Source organism: Marmota monax, unplaced genomic scaffold (genome assembly GCF_021218885.2).
Source record: "Marmota monax isolate L192 unplaced genomic scaffold, Marmota_monax_Labrador192_F-V1.1 WCK01_AAM20220418_F8-fsc00080, whole genome shotgun sequence".
In the NCBI taxonomy this organism is placed as follows: domain Eukaryota; kingdom Metazoa; phylum Chordata; class Mammalia; order Rodentia; family Sciuridae; genus Marmota; species Marmota monax.
Window position 1 is genome coordinate 150,486 of NW_026694750.1, and position 13,055 is coordinate 163,540.

General features: G+C 56.8%; 1 protein-coding gene across 3 annotated transcripts in view; it reads left to right on the forward strand.

The window, feature by feature from the left end:
- The first annotated feature begins 8,236 nt into the window (after positions 1–8,236).
- Positions 8,237–13,055, forward strand: part of Dhrs3 (dehydrogenase/reductase 3) — a 32,020-nt gene continuing 27,201 nt past the window's right edge. For 2 of the 3 annotated variants that reach the window (XM_046424446.2, XM_046424447.2), the window contains exon 1: positions 8,493–8,687. In XM_046424446.2, coding sequence (XP_046280402.1) covers positions 8,493–8,687 — 195 coding nt within the window. Of the gene's footprint in view, positions 8,372–8,492; positions 8,688–13,055 lie in introns of those variants that run through there. The other variant, XM_046424448.2, reaches the window with a different exon arrangement.

A 13,055-nucleotide genomic window follows, 5' to 3' on the forward strand; every position in this document is an offset into this window, starting at 1 on the left:
ATCTCTTAGGAGAGTTCTTGGAGGCCCGGGACAGGGACCTGTGGCGGGACCCCAGGACTTATGCATCCTGCTGGCTCTAAAGCAGCCACTTCAACAAAAAGATCATTGAGCGGATTTTTCTTAGCAGAAACTCATTATAAAACACTGTGAATATATAAAAAGACATTAAAAGAAGGGAAAATCACACAGAGTGCTCATCCGGGGGCAGCGCGAACCTGCTGAGTTTCCTCCTGCCTTTTCCCCTGCATGCGCGCACGTGTGCGTGTGTGTGCACGTGGCTCGGTGTGTGTGCATGCAGAGAGCCAGAGGCAGGCAAATCTAGGGAAGGGGGCAGAGAGAATGGGCAAACTGAGCTGAATTCTGGTTCCAGACCTGCCCGCCTGGGCAGAGGTGCCTAACGTCCCTGTCCACAGATGTCAAACAGGGCTTAGATCCCAACCCCAGGGAGTTGTTTGGCTTAAATGAAGTTAAATTAAATGAAAATAAAGTACTTAGTGGCACATCCCATACATGGTGAATCCCAGTCTGATAGCCACTAAGGAGTATGTGCCTCAGGCTTCTCCTCTCACGTCCATTCTGGTGACTCAGTCCCGTGTTCTGGTATTTAAGGGTTTCATTGCTACAAATATGGGGAAATGGACTTCTGCTACGGTCTGGGTGAGTATCCCAGGTTGCTGAGACTGGCCTCTAACGTGTGATCCTCCCACCTCAGCCTCCTGAGTCACTGGGATTACAGGTGTGCACCACCACACCCAGTTTATTCCCCTGTGCACCCCCTGTGGAGGCCTTGGGGCTGCCAAAGCAGAGGTGACAACTTGAGGCTACAGAGACAGAAGGGCCCACACAGCCCTTTACAGAAAAGACTCCTGATTTCAATTCTGGGTTGAGGCCAAGGATTTAGCCTTCCCCTGGCCCCAGCTGGGTCCCCACCCACCCCGCTCCACCCTCACCCCCAGGCTACCCAAGAGAGAGTGGTCTTTGAAGGCTTGCAGCCAGCAGAAGGCAACTAACAGCCACTGGGCTTCCTGAACCCCAGGACTTCAAGAGCACCAGCTCCAATCCCACCTCAGGGACGAGGAAACAAAGGCTCCAGGCCAATCACCTGCCCAAGCTCCCACAGCTAAGGAGCAGCTTCAAACCACAGCTGGTTTAGAATTATTTGACCAGGGGCAGGAGGGAGGAGAGGGCCACCAGGTGCCTCCTGGCCTCGGCCCCAGTTTTCTCAGGTGACTCGCCCCCTGGGGCCTGTTCCCTAGCTCAGTGCACCCCCCACACCCATGTTCCTGCCCCGCCCCCCTCTGGCTCCAGCCTGTGCCCCACCCCTCCAATCCTGGCGGCCAGAATAAACAGTCTACCCCAGCGTCCCCAGCGTCCTCTCAGACAGCTCCCTGCAAACCCCTCTCCCCAAGGCCGGCCTGGGGTTCTGAAGCTTAATGGAAGAGGAAGCCTCCGCCCTGCCCAGGAGGGGCAGGGAGACTAATTCCATGGAAAACAGCCACCTGTGGGGGGTGGGAGGGGCACCATCTGGGCTGAAAGGATCCATTCTACCTGCATTTTATGTGTCTAGACCCGCAGGCCAGGAGGAAGGCTGGCAGGAGAGGGGCCCGTTGGCAGAGGCTCTGGATAGGAAGGGGAGGTGGTTTACGAGGGTTTTAAACTGTCTCAAGTCTTCCAGACTCACTTTCCTGAATGCCGAGGCGCCCAAGCGTCCCCTCCCCACAGAGGCCCAGCCCCACCCGCGCCCCTCTGTTTGCTTTGGCCGGGCAAGAGGCCCGGGCTGGCCATCTTGGACAGTTTATGTGCCCCAGGCAGCCATGCTGGCAAAGACCCTCCAAGACCAGTTTTAAACCGTATGTGACACTCTTTCCACTAGACCAGAAGTGCTTCCAAATCCAGGCCTCTCGCGCCACAACGCTGGCCGGCTCTGCTCAGGGAAAAGAAGCCAATTGTGAGAGGAAGCGGGAGTGTCTGGTCGCACTCACGTGTGTCTGCATGTGTGAGTGGAGCACGGCACAGTTGCTGGTGTCACTCACCATCCTTCTGCAACTGGGCACGGCCGCACAAGCCTGTAAGACCAGCAACTCAGGAGGCTGAGGCAGGAGGACCACAAGTTCAAGGCCAGCCCCAGCAACTTAGAAGACCCTGTCTCAAATTTTTAAAAAAAGGGCTGGGGATGTGACTCAGTACTAGAGTGCCCCGGGTTCAGCCCCACTAGCATAAATAAATAAATAAATAAATAAATAAATAAATAAATGTTTTTGCTAGAGACAGAGGAATGGGTGGGGTGCGGTGGGGCTCAGTGGCAGAGCACATGCCCAGCTTGCATAATGCCTCGGGTTCCAACCCCAGCAGCAGTAGCACACACACAAATGTGCACACACACACAGACACACACACACACACAGCTGGAGGAAGGGCAAGGCAGGGGGGCAGAGTGGCTCAGCAGTGGGCACTAGCATTGGCTCCTAGAATTTGGCCCCCAAGACTTCTGTTCCTTGGAAGGACGGTGATCCTTGGGAAGCCCCTGAACTGTACCCCCATCATCACCCTGGCAACCCGGGGCCATCCCCAGCCTGAGCCCCCACAGAGCATCCTTACCACTGTTGCTGCGTCCACCCTGAGCTCCCACTGTGTCCCAACCTGGTGGCCAGGCAGGCTTCTCAAACACAGATGCCATGGTCCACCTGTGTGCTGGACCGCCCCTCCCAAGGCCCCAGGCACACTGCAGAGGAAACGCAGTCCCCCATTGCTGTGCCCCTCACACCCCAGTGGGCACAGGGGCTCCCAGGGCTCTTGTTGGATGAGATGCAGGGTCGGGTGGATTCGGGAGGTCTGAGCGGGGCCTGGGAGTCTGCACTTCTCACATGTGTCCAAGTGATGCAGACCACCCTGGCCCAGGGTCCATACTGTGACCACGCAGCCCCCACCCCAGTGCCAACCCCACCCACCCACCCCCTGCCCTGCCCCACTCCACCCCTTTGGCACCCACCTCCCAGTTCTGCTTGCTGTCCCAGCCCCCCATGCCCTGCCTGGGGCTCCCTGTCCCTTCAGGAGGACTCTGTCCACCAGAGGTCCTGGGGGGGGGACACTGCACTCTGCTCTCTGCCCAAAAATTATCTCAGAGGGGCTTCCCAGCCATCCTGCGCCCATCACTCACCTACCCACCCATTGCTGTCCCCTCGCCCCTGTGACTCTCCCCGGCACCCAATAACTCTGTCTTCAAACCCCACTACTGGCCCCCCCACCCTGCTGCACTTGGGACCCCAAAGCTCCTTACTGAAGGCTTGTTCTCCAGTGCGACCGTGTCCCGAGGTCGGGCTTTGGGACGTGATGGGCTCTCGAGGGCCCCACCCTCACCCCTGGCTGGCCCACGATGGCTTCCGGGCTGAGTGAACTGCTGGACTGCTGGGAGGAGGGAAACTCTAGGAGGGGGGCCGTTGATGGAAGTGGGTCCTGGGGGCCACCCCACTGCTCTGTCCCCCCTTCCTGTGGTCAAGTAGGGCTCCCCGTGTGGAAAGGGAGGAAGCCAGCCCCGGGGGCAAGGGCTCTGCTGTTCGGCTCACCGCTGTCTGTCGGCACCTAGATCAGAGCCTGGCAAGAGTGTGGGTGACTGAAGACACACCTCGGGGGACATTTCATGTCCCTGCTCCTGATGTCTGGCTTCAGTGACTCCGTTTCTGCCCTGGGGAAAGCTGACCTGGCCTCAGTGCCCCACACAAGGCGAAGCACAATCCCTGGAGGGGGACAGAGGGTGTCAGCCAGAGCACGGGGCCAGAGCAGGGGCCCAGGGTGACGGATGGTCACAGGTCCACAAAGCCAGCCTGGCCCACCCTCCAGAACCCTCTAGAAGCTACAACCCTAGGTGAGACTCTGATGACATCCCAGCTGTCGGGGGGCAGCAGGATGGCCAGAGGGTGCCTGGGCCAGCCTCGGCAGGGAGGGGCCTCTCGGGGGCTTTGGGGAGCAGGATTCATGGCCCTGTCCCCCCAGGAGGAAGGTCAGGTGGGGGTAACCCTGAAATGAGGATGTGCCAGCCCCAGCTCTGCAGGGCAGCTGACCGACCACGCCCCTGCCCCTCCAAGCCGGTCCACCATCCTTCCTCGCTGGCATCCGTGGAGCTAGTGAGAGCCACAGGCCAAGGAAGGAGGAGCCCAAGTGGCGGCAGAAGAGGCAGGGAAGCTTCATGCAGGCACTGCATGTGACATGGGGACACAGAGAGGCAGCAGTGGTGGTCATCTTCCCCTCCACCCAGCAACCAGCAACCACCTACCCAGTCTCCGTGAAGATGCCCCACCTGAAGATGCTGGTTCTGGAAGGCTGGGAGGGAGCCCGGGAATCCCTGGGTGATCCTCTCCTGCTGCTGGTCTGAGGCTTATATGCTTTGAAAGTAAATGGAGCACCTCCACCTCTTAGCAGCTGTTGGTCTTGCTGAGGCTGGTTTGAACTTATGATCCTCCTGCCTCAGCCTCCCGAGCTGGTGGGATTCCAGAGATGCACCTCGTGCCCAACAGATGAGTGACTTCTTAAGTTCTCTCAGTCTCTCTCAGTAAGACAAGGCTCGAGACCCACTTTTTTAAATTGTTGGCGTTTGGGGCCCAACTTTCAGCCGCAGTGGTGGTAAAGAATATGCCTTGTAAATGAAGAACACGCAGCCTGTGTATGCTTGGAACTGGGGTAGAATGGTCCAAGAAAGATGGAACCGGCTCCAGTGGTCGGGGAACAGCTACCACCCAGTGGCCCAGGCAGGGCCGGCTTCCTGGGCAGTCTACCTCTAACTCTAAGGCTCGGCGCCTCTCAGTGCTCCCTCCGCTCACCAAGGACGGGAGGCAGCTCAGCCACAGCTCCAGCCTCCCTGTCTGGCCTCACACCTCCCTGGCTGGCAGGACTGAGTCATGGAAAAAGTTAGCACTCCAGGCTGCAGCTCACCTCTCCCACCAAGCCCACAAAGGCCCCTTTCACATTGTCTGGAGGGGAGCGCAGACAGTGTGGGGCCCTCCTCCCAGGCCTGGACGTGAAATTCCAAACTTCACCCTGGAGTGAGATTCTGTACCTCCCGCCCGGAGGAAACTGAGAGAGGAGGGGTAAACACCGGTGGAGGATGAGGGGACTGGCTGGGAAGGATGTGTCCCGTGCAGTTCTCACTGAAACCACAAGGACCTTTAGGCCTGGCCTGCTGACCCTGCACACCTCCAGCCTGGTGCCCCTGTGCCCCGTCTTCCCTGGGATTTGTGGGGTGTTTACAGTCGTTCTTATTAAGGAAATGGCTGTCCGTCAAGGTAATTCTAGCCCCAATGCTCCTCCCTGGCAGCTGATGCTGGGGGAGTCTGAGGCTCACAGGAATGCCAAACCACACTCCACATCCTGAAGGTGACCCTAGCAGAAACAGAGCCACCACCTACCTCTGGCTGTCCCTGGGGTCTGCCATTCTCCCCAGGCTGCTAGGGGAATTAAATGAGAAAATGTGTGCAGGGCCCATGTGCAAGTCCATTTGGGTTCTCCTTCCCCCCATGGCCACCCTCCATCCCAATCACACGCCCAAGAGATATAAGTGGGACCTAGTGGTCACCCAGATGGTCCAGCATCAGACAGCGCAAGGTAACTGCTTGGGGTAACCATGCTTGTTGCTGGATGATACCTCCGTGCTTTGGTGTTTTCTGCCATGAAAAGGTGAAGGGGACTAAGATCTTTGCAAGTCCTTTTAGACTCAAGGTGTTAACTTTACGTGGAGGGAATAAAAGCACAGTTGGACCGAAGAAGGACTGCGGTCAGCTGAAAGCTTGGGCAGCTTGGATGTGTAGTGTCTGACACTGGCCACTAGGCGGCTCCAAGGATAACAGATGAGCACAGAGTCAGGCACAGTCTGGGGGGTACCCAGCTTTGAGTCCTCTTCAGAGGCCTGGTGGGTCTGTCTCTGCCAGGCTGGAATTTCTGTCCCAGTTTTATAACTTCAAAGATGGAAAAAAGGAGTCCCCAGACTGCATTCCCGCCTTTAGTGGGGTGCTGGGAGTCGAGGAAGACAGTGGGCCGCCCTGGGCCATCCTCTTGGAGGGTGGGGTGGAAGCAGCCCTTGGAGCCTGGGAGCCTGGTCCTCCACCTCCCCCTTCCCTCTTGCCAGAGTGGAGTGGGGTGGGGAGAGGAATGAAGTCTGGATTTGGATCCCTCCCTGCTGCACTTCCTGGCTGGGTAACCTGGAAAATGGGCTGTGGGTGCCACTGCTGTAAGGTCAGTGGGAGGATTACATGTGAGGACACAGGCCCTCGGTGTAAGGCGTTGAGTTCTGACCTTCCGCTCGCTCCCTTTTGCTCTTCCAGCAGTTCCCATTCACCCCAAAGGAAGGAAGATCTTCACCTGCCAAACTTCTCCCCAGAACCACAGTGCCTTTGCTGGTGAGAAGGTGGTCCCCAGTCCTCTCCTCCCCAAATCAGCATTTCTCAAAGTGACTTTCTCACCCACACAGAGCATCCATCCAAACAACCTTCTCCCGTGCACCCAGACCTGCTGAATCAGAGCCTCTGGAGCTGAGGCCCAGGCCTCCCAGTCTGAACAAGTCTCAGACTGGAAAAGGCTGCCCCAGATTACAGGGAAGCTCCCTGGCTCACTCTCCCTCCTCAGCCCAGGGACATCGAGAGGGGGCGGGAGGCAAGTCCCATCAGCACTTTTAACTGGGGCTGCTTTTTCGGGTGACTCACCTCCCAGACTTCCTCCAACAGACAACTCTAAATAGCTCAGTCCCACCCTCCAGCAAGGAGACCTTCTTGCTGGGAAAGGCAGAAGATGGCAAGGTGGGTGCCAGACACCCCAAAGACGACCCAAAGAGAGGAGCTGCTCCTTGAGCAGCCCAAAATTCGGGTTTAAGATGTTTTGTTTACAGTCTTTTGTTATTAAGGAAATTGCTGTCAATCAAGGTAATTCTAGCCCCGATGAGCAATAAATATGCTCCCAGCTAATCTTATGGGGATTTTATTGGCACCTGGGGCGGAGGTTCCTTTACTCTGCCCACCCCCACCCCCCAAAACAAAACCCTGCTTCCCAGTGGGTCCCCCCACCAGCTCAAGCAACGTGTGAGACTTGGATCAGACTTAGAAAGCACACTCTGTAAAGATAGAGGGCGTCTGGGCAAAGATGGGGCGTGGCTTCCTGGTTGTACCTGGAGGCAGGGGATGACCAAGTGACCTGAAATAAACTCTAGGCGACCTGGTTGGATCGAGGCATGCGCGAGCTCCCCGGAGCCTGCCCCGCACGCTGGGGTGGTCACCTGGCCGGGGCCAAGAAGAATGTCTCTGGGAGGAGCCGGCTCGCTGGAGTCGGTTCCAGCGTGTTTGAGTTCCAGCTGCGAGCCCTCAGGGACACCGGCGGCAAGTCCCGGCTTGCAGAGACAGGAGCCGGTCCCAGGAGTGAGCGAGTCGCTGCGAGCCCGTGTGCGCGCCCAGGCGCGCGCCCCGCGACGGCGCAGGGGGAGGGGAGGTCGCTGCAGCCACTCAGAGGAACGGTAGTGAAGCCTCGGAACAACTTTAACTGTCAATCAGACTTAATGGGGTATTAAAAAAAATGGGGGGTGGGGAGGGCCGCCCTCTTGCTCCGCGCCGCAGCTGCCCCAGGAGCGAATGAATAACGCCGCGCAGACGATCCACTCATCCGATCCACGCGCGCTCCACGCCCGGGCCCTCTCCAAGTTGGAAAGGACAAAAAGAAGGCAATAAATCTAAAAGGAAGAGAGAGGGAACCGGATTGAGCGGCAACTCCCAGCCTCTGCTGGAAGAGAGGGAGGGAGCCGGAGAGAGCGAGCGAGCGCGCGCGAGGGCGAGCCCTGCACGTAAAGAAACTGACACCCGGACCCCCCACTTCTCCTGCACGTTGCTGGCAATCAGATCGCGTTTAAGCAATTTCCTGAGCCCAAGAATAGCAATGAGTCGGGAGACTTTCGCAGGCTGAAATTGGGAGCTCCAAGCACTTTTCCCCCACTTTTTTTTTTTTCCTGGAGAAGGGGGCGCGCTACAATTTGGAAACGGCTTTTTTTTTTTTTTAATCTTGCACTTTGAAACCGCGGGACTGTGGCAGGGTGCGCGCGGGTGGTTGGTGCCTTTTTTTTTTTTTTTTTTTTTTTTCTTTCCCTGCCTAAACTCCTCTGTCAGTCTGTAAACATTACCTGAGAATTCCCCAGCCGGCACGGCTGCTAGGGCAAGAAACTTCTTGTTAGAACTTCCCACCTCCGGCTTCCCCTCCACCCCTCCACGGTCCCAACCTTATAAGACGCTTTTTCTCCTCCCGAGGATTCATCTTTTTTTTTTTTTTTTTTTAAGTCCCCCCCCACCACCAACTTTTCTCAGCCGGTGCTTTGCATTTGTGGAAAGGTCATTTCAAGAGTGACCAGGTGGGACGCCTCTCTTTTGTATTCGGTTTATTTATTATTGTTTTGGGGTGTTTTCTTTTTTAATTCCTGTTTTGTTCAGTCCGGGGAGTTTCGCCCCCTGCCCGGCTCCGCGGCGCGGAGGATGGTGTGGAAATGGCTGGGCGCCTTGGTGGTGTTCCCTCTGCAGATGATCTATCTAGTGGCGAAAGCAGCCGTCGGACTGGTGCTGCCCGCCAAGCTGCGGGACCTGTCGCGGGAGAACGTCCTCATCACCGGCGGCGGCAGAGGCATTGGGCGCCAGCTGGCTCGCGAGTTTGCAGAGCGCGGCGTCAGAAAGGTACGTGGGCACCGCGACTCCCGGGAGTGGGCGCTGAGGGCCAGCGGCCCTTGGCGCGGGGTGCCCCCACCTGCTGCGGCCGCCCGATCCCTCGCCCGGGAGCTGAGTGTCTCTGGCCACCCCACTCCCCTGCGCCACACGCAAGCGCTGAGCTCCTCGGTTTCACCTTGTGGATTTCCCGGCACCAGACTGTCTATTTTGGCAGGTCCCGAGCTCGTCGGCTCCTGGGGGATCGGTGGCTGGCTGTTTGCCCCCATCCCGAAACTTAGGAGACCCACCCATTCTCCACGTGTTGTGACCCCCCTTTGCCTTCCCCCCTAGTGCCACCACCCGCTGAGTTCAGGGTGTGCGCGCTCCCTGGTAGAGCGGGGAGCCGCCTGCTAGTTGGCTCAGTGTTTTCCTTGGCAACCCCCTTCCCAGCCCCAACCTGGCGGACTGGACTGCAGCTCTAATGACACTGGAGAGGGGGTATTTGGTTTGGGCTTGAAAAGGAAGGAGAGGGTCTTGGCAGCACAGGCACTAGAAGGCCCAGGTGGAAATTAGGACAGAGGAGGAGGGGGTAACCAGCAGCTGATAAAGAGCCCTTGTTCTCACCTTCGACCCTGCCCCCTCCCCCAACACAGCCTTGGGGAGGTGGCACCGAGGGGAGGGTCCTGCTCGCTGGGCACTGCCTTTAATATTTTGGGGGTCCCAGCACCTCCTGTTTCCGTTTTTGGAGACCTGGTGCTGCAGAAGTGGGGAGGGTGAGCCGCTGTCACCCCAGTCCCAACTCAGCTGGGCTGACTCACCCAGTGACAAGAGCAATCGAGAGAGGGATTTGAGGCCGGCAGGCCAGGCCGTCTCCAGCCAGCCCTGTGAAGAGGAAGAGCGAAAACAGGGAATTAGTTTGAAACTTAAACTGTTGTGAACCAGGGGGCGAGAGGGCCAGCAAAGCCAGCTGATCTGACACGGAGCCACATACCTTGGGGATTAAGTAAATATGTACTGTAGAAAACCAAACCTGCATGTAATTCCAGGTTGCTTTTGTTTTGTTAAATACTGCCCTGAGATTTACAATCCCTCCGGGGTGGCTCGGACTGGGACTGAACTTCGGAGTCTGAACTATCAGCCAAAGCTGATTGCCGATTAACTCTTCCTTAGCCAGGCTGCCAGGGCCTGTCACCACCAAGCTAGTGGGGGGCCAGCTGTCCACGACTCCCTCTTCTCCTTGGGTGGCTTGGACAGCTGCTTGACCTTGCCGTTGGAAGGAGAGTTCGGAAGTGTTTTTAACCCTTGGACGTGCGAGTAAGAGGAAGGAAGGGTTGCTCTCAGCAGTTTCACTTCCTTCCCTGGATGCCCCAGGGCAGGGCTCCTGCCTGAGCCCTTGGCCGAAGGGGGATCCATGGGAGGGCAGACTGGGGAGGGGATTGTTTGGGACAATTGTATGTGATTGTCATTCCTTAGCTGTCTGCAACCCACAGAGGCTTCTGAATCTTCCAGCTGGCCCAAGTCCTGAGGCTTGTAACTGACTGCAGTAGGCTTGGGGAGTTCTTGGTCGACCTGAAAAAACTTGACTGACTATAAACAATCCTACATGAAGGAAGGCCATGGCATGGGAGGGGGTATAACGTGCAGGTGGGGCCCGCCAGTTCCTGCACTGGAAGCCTCGGCCCCACCTGCCTTGGAAAGGGACACCCTCTTCCAGGAAATAAGCCTGGGGCCAATTGCAAATGTGTCTTAAGTTGGTAGCAGGCTCACCCAAACCGGACCCACAGGGCCCTGCAACTTCCCAGTGCTATTCATACTAGGGTCAGTCATGGACCTGGCAGGATGATCACGAGGGCTCCCTGCAGCTCATAATGATCTGACCCATTACTGGGGCTGCTTTCTAATGAGCCTTCCGCTTGCTGTCATGGTGGGCAATTTGGAATTCCGGCTTCTTGCCAGAGTGCATCTGGGGCCAGTGAGTGGACTTTGGGACAATCCCCAGGGCCAGGAGTGTTTCGAAGTTCCATGGCCTTGGGGACAAAGGACCAAGTGTTGTGGGAGTTGGGAATTTACAAGAGAAACAGCTGAGTGGGCTGGGGACAGGTGTGAATAGTGAGCTTGAGGGTCGCCCAGGAGCACTGGGCAGGGCTGGCACTTTGAACTGCGTTGCTGTTGGGCAGGTGGCTTCCCCTGAGAGCCCTCCCTGTCTGGGTTCTGGTGGGAGTGAATCTGGAGGGGAGAGGTCCCCAAAGAGGACATATCAGTGTCCCTCCAAACAGCTGACCTGTCCAGGAAGAGGGGGGTGACAACCCAGTTTCCATAACGGCCTTGAGTGAAGCGATCTGGCGACATTTGTGAGTGGTAGAGAGTCCCAGGCTACAAAGCTGATCCAAAAGAGGATTTTCTTAAAGGAACACAGACGTTTCAGAGTTCGAAAGTTCCTAAGCGGAAAACAGCAATCCTCACCCACAAGAGGATTATCCAGAGGTTGGAGACTGGGCCATTAGGGTCTCCAAGGGGAAGGCGCTTGCTAGGTCCTTCCTGCTACATTTCTTTTTAATTTTCTGTGGCCTCCTGGAATTCACCAAAGCTTTCACAAAGCTCAGACCCACCCACTGTCCCTGACCAGTCCCCAGGGTCTTTGACTTGACATGATTTTAGCAGGCACTCCTGGGAGGAGGAGGAATGGAAGGGGCTGTGGACTGTCTGTGGCTACTGTGGCTTTTCCAGCCTTTGGTCCAGTGTCAGGCAGGTGGCTGATGAGAGCCCTGGGCCTGTGGCTGAGGGGCACTCTGTGTGGGCCCAGTGCCAGGCTGGGGACTCCAGGGCGTGTTTGGGAGGTGGGTGAAAACCCTCATATCTGCACTCGCAGTGTGTGGCCTGCAGCCCTGTTCCTGGCTCGGAACTCGTCCTTCAGGTAGCTTTGGAATGCTCCCCCATTCTGCAAGCCCCCCTGTCCTTCCCACTCCTCGCCCTGGAGGCTGCCCAGGCCCGTCATGCCCTTGACAGTCCCCAAGAGACTCCACTCCCAAGCCTGTCCACAGGGTCTGGCGAGTGTTGGCCCAGCCCTGGGCCTCTGGGGGTGCAGCAGAGATGAGCAAAGCGGGGAGATAGGGCTTACAACAGAAGCCCAAGACTGTGTGTGTGTGTGTGTGTGTGTGTGTTCTCGCACACGCATGTGCAGGCTTCCTGTGGCCTCTCTAACAAATTACCACAAACCGGGCGGGCGGCTTACTGACAATAGGGGACTTGGGGAAGGATGTTTGTCCTCCTGGCAGGTTATCTCAGCCTTTCCTGCCGTCATCAGATCCCACTAAGTGAAAAAGAAGCAGCTCTGGGCTGGAAAAGACTCGGTGCCCCCACTCCGTGGGACACCCACAGCCACTTCCAAGCCCTCTCAGCAGCCACCAGGTAGCTGTCTGCCTGCCAGTGATTTATTTCAATTCTTGTAGAATGTTTTCATCCTGGAGTGTCCATGAAATTGAGGGGGCCCTGACTCCTTGGCCGGCGTATTCGAGTTTCCTGGTTGTTTTTTTTTCTTTTCCTGTTCTTTTTTTTTTTTGTACCAGGTATTGAACCCAGGGACAGTTAACCACTGAGCCACATCCCAGCTCTTTTTATCTTTTAGACAGAGCCTCACTAAGTTGCTGGGGCTGGCTTTGACCCCAAGATCCTCCTGCCTCAGCCTCTCGAGTCGCTGGGATTACAGGTGTGTGTACTACGCCCGGCTCTCTGTGATTCCTGTTTGGACTTCAAGTTCTTCTATTTTTTTTTTTTTCCCCGTAGACTAAGTGCATTTGTCACTGGCTGCACAGGGCCCTTCTGACGATTCAGATACGAGCCCGCTCATATTTATCTTTACGGTTACTCTCTCTGCTCCGTTTCCCTCTTATTTGTTTGAAGTCACCACTTTGGGAGAATGACCTCAGCTATGTTTATGAGGAGGGGTCCCTTCTACCCAGGACAACCAGGAAGGCGTTAGCACCACCATCAAATTCTACACAGTTTTGAGCCTTGCGAGGATAAGAGACACAGATGTAATAAACCAGATAAATAGTACATTCATTTGCGGTCAACGCCAAGGAGAAGGCAAATGCGGGAAGGGGGTCAGAGATGGGCTAGAATGGAGGCCCAGAAGGTCACACTGAGCCAGGGACTTTGAGGAAAGGTCCCAGGAAAGGGGCATTCCGGGCAGAGGAAGGAGCAAAGCCTCAGAGAAGGGCGGGTGCCGGGTATTGGGGACCTCAAAGCAGCCAGCATGGTTGGAGCAGGGGGTAAGGGGTGAGGAGGAGGCAGGAAGGACAGAACCGGTGGCTGATGGTCAGAGCTGTGGGTCCTGCAGACCAGGACTGGCTTTGGCTTTGACTTTGAGTGCAGTTGGAAGTCTGTGCAGGGTTCGGA